Genomic DNA, 6,073 nt, shown 5'->3' with positions numbered 1-6,073 from the left:
GGAGGGTGGAGAAAACAGTGCAACAATGAATGAATGAAAACCCAAAATCTCTGTAAATGTTCATTAAAACTAATAAAATTTAATAATAAAAAAAGCACTCTTACAAATTACAAGCCAAATATGTTGACCAAGTCTCTTAACCTCTCTAGATCGTCAATTCTTCATCCCTAAATCAAGGCAATGAACTTTCAACATCTCTAGAATCTTTTAAGACCTAAACAAACTTACAGTGCCTCATAAACTATAGATCTCTAATCAAAAGTAAACCATCAAGTACATGCAAACTAAACTAAGACAAGTCAAGACAGGAATGAGGATACATGCTAAAATTGTGTGGTAATTTAAAATAGAATAAATTCTTGGTATTTAAACCAAGTATAAGGAAGTAGTCCAAAGTAAAAATTTATGCTTAAACTATAGCAGCAATAGGATGAAGGTTCTTCTTCTATATCCCTTTTACAATACCTCAAATAGCACACACACTAACAACTCAAAAAGTACTTGTTGAATGAAAGTTTATAAAGCTGTCCAACTTCTACAAAACAGATGATAAATCTTCAAATACGCAGAAAAATATATCTAAAATTAGTTACACTGAAAATGTAATGATTATTTTAATGTATAGAACTGTTATATAACCGTAAACCTATTCTCAATTTTAAATAAGCTCATCAACTCCAAAATATGGACCAAGATGCATCTGAAAGGATACGAAAAGCGATCATTCCATGTGGCTCTTTCAACATATTCCAACATGACAACAGCTTTGATTGTCGTTAAAAGTTTGTTCCATGTTTCGTCAAAATCTACTACTCTTGGTTTCAAGGACATTGTGCAAGCTTAGTGTTGAAATCTGTAAATAAAAACAAAATAAGGTTAATATGTATTCCATAAAGTTGGATATCCATTTTTAAATGCTACATAATAACTTGATACACAGTAATAAAACTCCAATAAAGATCTTTCCTGACTATACAGACAAGAAATTCTATAGGTGGGGTGAGGGAAATTGGAAGAATTTGTTCTTGAAAACAATTTATTCAAATTTTGTAAATAAACTAGTGGAAAGTTAAAAAAAGAAATTCTATAGGATAAGTGCATTCCTTAACAAACTCTGTAAAATGACAAGCTTATGACAACTATTTATGATCAAAGATTCAGAAAACTAATGTAAAGCATGAAAGAAATTGAAATCTAAGTAGCCAAAGAGCCAATTTCTTCGTGATAAATATGCAGGAGACATTTAATAAGGTTTGGGGCTTAAATTCTCATCCATGTTAAACTGGATAATATAAGAAGCAAAAATTTTAAGACTTGAGAAAAAAGGAAAGGGGTTATCTTCTTGGAGTTACCAGCTTTGAAAAGAGATTAAAGGGGAATGTTGCATTTACATGAAAACAAACAGTTGTTGTACTCTCAAGCTGCAATTACCCTCCAGCATATTTTCAAATACTTTAATAGTGCGAGGAGACTGCCCATCTTTCTCCAGAGGAGCAGCTGGTGGACTTGAACCACAGTTGTTGGGATTGCAGTGCAGCACCTCACCACTAGGCCACCAGAGTTCCCTAGATGAATGCAGAACAGATGAATGCAAAATCCATGACTTTTTATAATTTAAAAATGTCTAATAATTGAAGGCCTTTCCGAGGTGAAGCCAATGGCTCAGGGCTCCTTCCCAGAAGGCCAAGGGTCCCTAACGGTCCTGCTGTGGCCTAGTGCCTGGCTCAGGTCAGCCACCGAGACTGCATCTGCCTAGTATGGCTTCGGAAACAAAACGACTCAAAGTCACAAAAACTTGGTTCAAGCTAAACAAACTCTAAATCCCTCTCATGTCACATCAGAACAGAATTAAAAAGAGAAACTTTTCAAAAATAAGCATAACTGCACAAAGGAACTGTTTTCTATTTTCATACGTTCTGCAAAATTTTTCCTTAACCGGACACTGGTTTGTCAAACCCCAAAAAGATCCTTTCTCTCATCTCTCTCTCACCTTGGGAAAAGAGGGGTGGTGAAAAAGAGGAATGGACAGAAGAAGCGATTTTCAGCACTAACCAACACAGGCTGCACACGGCTCTGGGCCCTGCGAAGGCAACCACAAAGCTCCCAGGTCTCCTAGGGTAACTGGGGGTCACAACCTCAGGAGAATCTATTGAACTTGTAAGTCTGGTCTTTAGCTGGGCACCATTCTAGATCTGGTCTCAGGGTGGTGGAAGTTCAGGGTCAAGTGGTCCATTAGTCCTTTGGACTAAATAAGACAATTCACTGAATAATGGAGGAAGCATCAAAAAAAAGGTGGAATGGATAAATATACTGTCTGAAAAATGAATTTTCTTGTAAACTTTAACTCCTATCACAATAAGAACAAAAAAATCACAGAGAATCACTGTATCACAAGAAATCAGCATAACATTCAATCATTTCAGGGGTTAACACACGATCAAGAATCAGTAGAACTGAGGGAAGTAAGTCCAAGCTGAACATTGAAGGCACTGGTGAAAAATACTGCTCAGGAATTGACAGGAAGACCGACTGAAACGCTTCTACTGATGGATGCAGCACTAGACATGCTTACTCTATTGTCAGGAAATTTGGAAGACAGTGAGTGACCTGGTGAACGGTGCTCATTCCAAAGGTGATCCAAAAATACATGGAATTATCAAATAAGGTCATTAATACAAGTGAAAGGTGGCTGGAAAAATTATTCAATGTTTGCAGCAGTACACTGACAGGGAAATGAGAAAATTCAAACTGGATTCAGAAAATGCAGAACAAGGGTTATCACTGTATAGATTGTCCCTCAACATTAAACAAACGTCCTCACAACTGAACCAATAAGCAATGTCATAATAAATCAGAAAGTCTGAAGTAGTCCATAATTCCTTTTTACCTGGAATCACAATCAATGCTCACAGAAACAGTAGTCACTAAATCAAACAATAGATTACAGGGGACAAACCTGCTGCAAAGGGCCTCTTCAAAGCGCTGAAGGATAGCACCTGGAGAATCAGGGTGCTGGCATGTTGCTAGAAGGGGAAGATTATGCTAGGAAAGGTGGATGGTCGGTGAAAGAGAGAAAAACCCTCAAGACAGAGTCTACAGCAATGGGTTCACGTATGTCAAGATGAAGAGGATGGTACAGGAAAGGACAAGGCCCAGACCTGCTGTTCACAGGGTCGCTATGAAATGGATTGGACAGGACACATAACTCGATACAGTAACAAAATAACTTATTGCCATTGTCAAAAAATGACTCCCAGCTGACCCTCCAGCAAGTTTTCAGACGATACAAACTGTACCCAAATAGATCACCTATCTTCCTCCGTGGAGCACTTATCTTTCACTGTGAATTAGAACCGCATGCCTTTTGGTGGCAGTGCAACTCCGCCAGAGCAACCACTAGGGAATCAATGACCTCACATGCACGTGAAAGCTGGACGATAGATGAATAAAGATTTGAGATCTTGAATTATTGCACTGGTAAAAAAAACAAAAACAAAAACAAAACACAAAACTGAATATTCTTGGAACACCAGAAGAATAAATCAGTCTTTAAAGAAATGTCATCACAATGCTCCTTATGCAAGTTTGGAAAACCTGGGTCATGAGGTTCTTTGCCTGAGCAACAGAAATTAAGCAGAACTAAAGGGAAAGGATGAGAGAGATTCATCTCACATACTTCTGTTCTATCTTGTATGTTATCAGGAAGGGCCAGCTTCTGTAGAAGGATATCACACTTGGTAGTTGTTGTTGTTGTTGTTGACCGCCTTGGGTCAACACTATGAACAAAAGGCCTGAAGCTCCTCTGACATATATCAAAGTTCATAGAGTTTCCGGAGGCAAGTTGTCTAGGAAGTGGCTGCCACTCCTGCTTCCATACCTGTCATAGAATGTTATTGGTTGAGTTGCCTGCGATGCATAGTGACCCTATGTACAGCAGCTCTGAACTCTTCCCTATCCTGAGCCAGTCTCACTAATTCTGACACAGTCTCACTAATTCTCCCACTGCCCCAGTTACTGTATCAATCCATCACATCCAGGGTCTCTCTCCTGCGCTGTCCAACAAAAAACCCTCTGTACACTTGGTGGAGGGTCATAAAAAATGAGCAAGACCCTCCAGGATGGACTGACAAAGTGACTGCACCAATGGAGTGCCATGAGAACGTGAGAATGGGGAGAGGCAGGCCATGCTTCATTCTGTGGGACATAGAGCTGCTCTAAACTAGAATGGACTTGCCAGCACTGAGCAGTAACAATGGCTCCAAGTATCAAATACTTTTCTACTAGAGATTATATAAACTGCTTATTTTAAATCTTAGACTCAGGAAACAAAGCAATTTTAACTAAAAAAAAACCACAGAACTAAACAATCCCCAGGGAGAAAAAAAAAAAAGATCCATTTAAATAGAGCCTACGTAGCTAATTAAAAATTAAATGGCAACCAATATAGAAAATGTTACAAAGTCTGTAAAGAACACTTTATGAATCTGAATTTCTAATTCACAATAATAATAATAATGCACAAAGCAATCTAGAAAAATAGCTCCTATCCCTCCTCCAGGTGACTTAATCAACAAACTTGCTATCTATTCTCAGCAGTTACAGCAGACGATAATACCAAGGTCTACTGCCCCAAAACATTTTAGATGCAAAAGAATGAACATCCCAATGGGATGGACTGACTCAGTGACTAACAACGGGCTCATATATAACAGAAGTGACGGAGATGGTACAGGATAGCGCAAGGTACAGAACCATCGTTCACTACAAGTCCTGGCGGACTAGATGGCCCTTAACAACAACAGTTATCTCCATTTGGGGGACTCCTGAGGGGATTGTGCTGCTAACCCAAAGGCAGTGCCTCCTAGGTAGTTTGAATCCACTGCATCTCTTGAAGAGAAATAGGAGCAATCTCCTGTGTTATTTACAGTCTCCAAAAATCCACCAGCTCTGAGTTGTTTCAATTGGATGGCCAAGCCTTTCCAATTACAAAAGAAATACAAAGTAGTGATACAAGGATGCAACTATATATAGAGTAAAAACTGCAGCAAAGAAAGCAGGCAGTTCCATCAAGTTCTAGCTCTCAAAGGTTTTACTTTACTCTGAAAGACAGTTGACACAATAATAATGCAAACATCTATAGCATAACAGACACAATATAGTTAACAATCTAAGCCACACAAAGCCAGATTACCCACTTTGAATATTCTGATTAGCTGGCAACTGAGTTAATAATAAATAACTTGTTATAAACCTCACAATAATAATTTAAATTTCTACTATGACTTAATAAGTGTTCCTAGTACTAAAATTGGACATCTGTCAACTAACTTGAATTTACGAGAGTGTATACATATAAAACTAAGTGTCATGCTTAGAAGGGTGGAGAGACAGTGCAGGAGAGGAAGACCCTGGGTGAGACGGATTGACTTAGTGAGGGGGGTAATGGGGGTGGGTGTGTCGGAGATGAGGAGATTAGGTCTAGAGCTGTTGTTCATAGGGTCACTATGAGTCACAAGTGACTCATAAGCACATAACAAAAACATACAGAAAACACTGTCAGTAATCATAACCGCTTTCCAAACTATAATGATCCTTTCTTTTGTTGTTGTCATTATGTGCCCTTGAGTTGGAACTCATAGCTGATCCTCCAGCAGGTTTGCAGAGACAGTAAATAGCAAGGAAGATTGCCCATCTTTCTCCCATGGAATAAAGGGTAGATTTGAAACAATTTCTGACCCGTTAGGCCACCAAAGCTCCCTGTCTTTCTTTAAGGTGTTCTCCTTTTGCCTCATAACTTTTACTCTTTCAGAAACTTATCAGAGTAAAGTATACCATTCTATGGCGAAAAGAAAATGTATGCAGTTATTTAGATGTGTACCTACTGTAAGCAGTAAGATAACTGCTAACACTGTAAACAACGTAACGGAATGTTTGGAAACAATGTAAAATTAAGTCACATGGACAAGATATGGAGGGAGATTTATTTAATTCCTTACAGTTTAGAAGGCCAGAAAGCAGGAGCGTGATGGTGGGGAGTGCAGGAATCGTGGCAAGCTTTGGAGTGGACTGTTTT

At 38.7% G+C, this 6,073-nt stretch overlaps 1 protein-coding gene across 1 annotated transcript in view; it reads right to left on the bottom strand.

Annotated features, from left to right (window-relative positions):
* The window catches only part of CUL2 (cullin 2), a 32,705-nt gene extending 31,856 nt beyond the window's left edge, over positions 1-849 (bottom strand). Inside the window, exon 1 of the mRNA XM_006888929.1 lies at positions 713-849. Coding sequence (XP_006888991.1) covers positions 713-831 — 119 coding nt within the window. The 5' untranslated portion in view covers positions 832-849. The remainder of the gene's footprint in view (positions 1-712) is intronic.
* Between the last annotated feature and the right edge of the window lie 5,224 nt (positions 850-6,073).

The sequence above is a fragment of the Elephantulus edwardii genome, unplaced genomic scaffold (assembly GCF_000299155.1).
Source record: "Elephantulus edwardii isolate Elephantulus edwardi_28Jun2011 unplaced genomic scaffold, EleEdw1.0 scaffold00073, whole genome shotgun sequence".
NCBI lineage: Eukaryota > Metazoa > Chordata > Mammalia > Macroscelidea > Macroscelididae > Elephantulus > Elephantulus edwardii.
The sequence above is the reverse complement of the archived record's forward strand: the minus strand, read 5'-3'. Positions and strand labels throughout refer to the sequence as shown.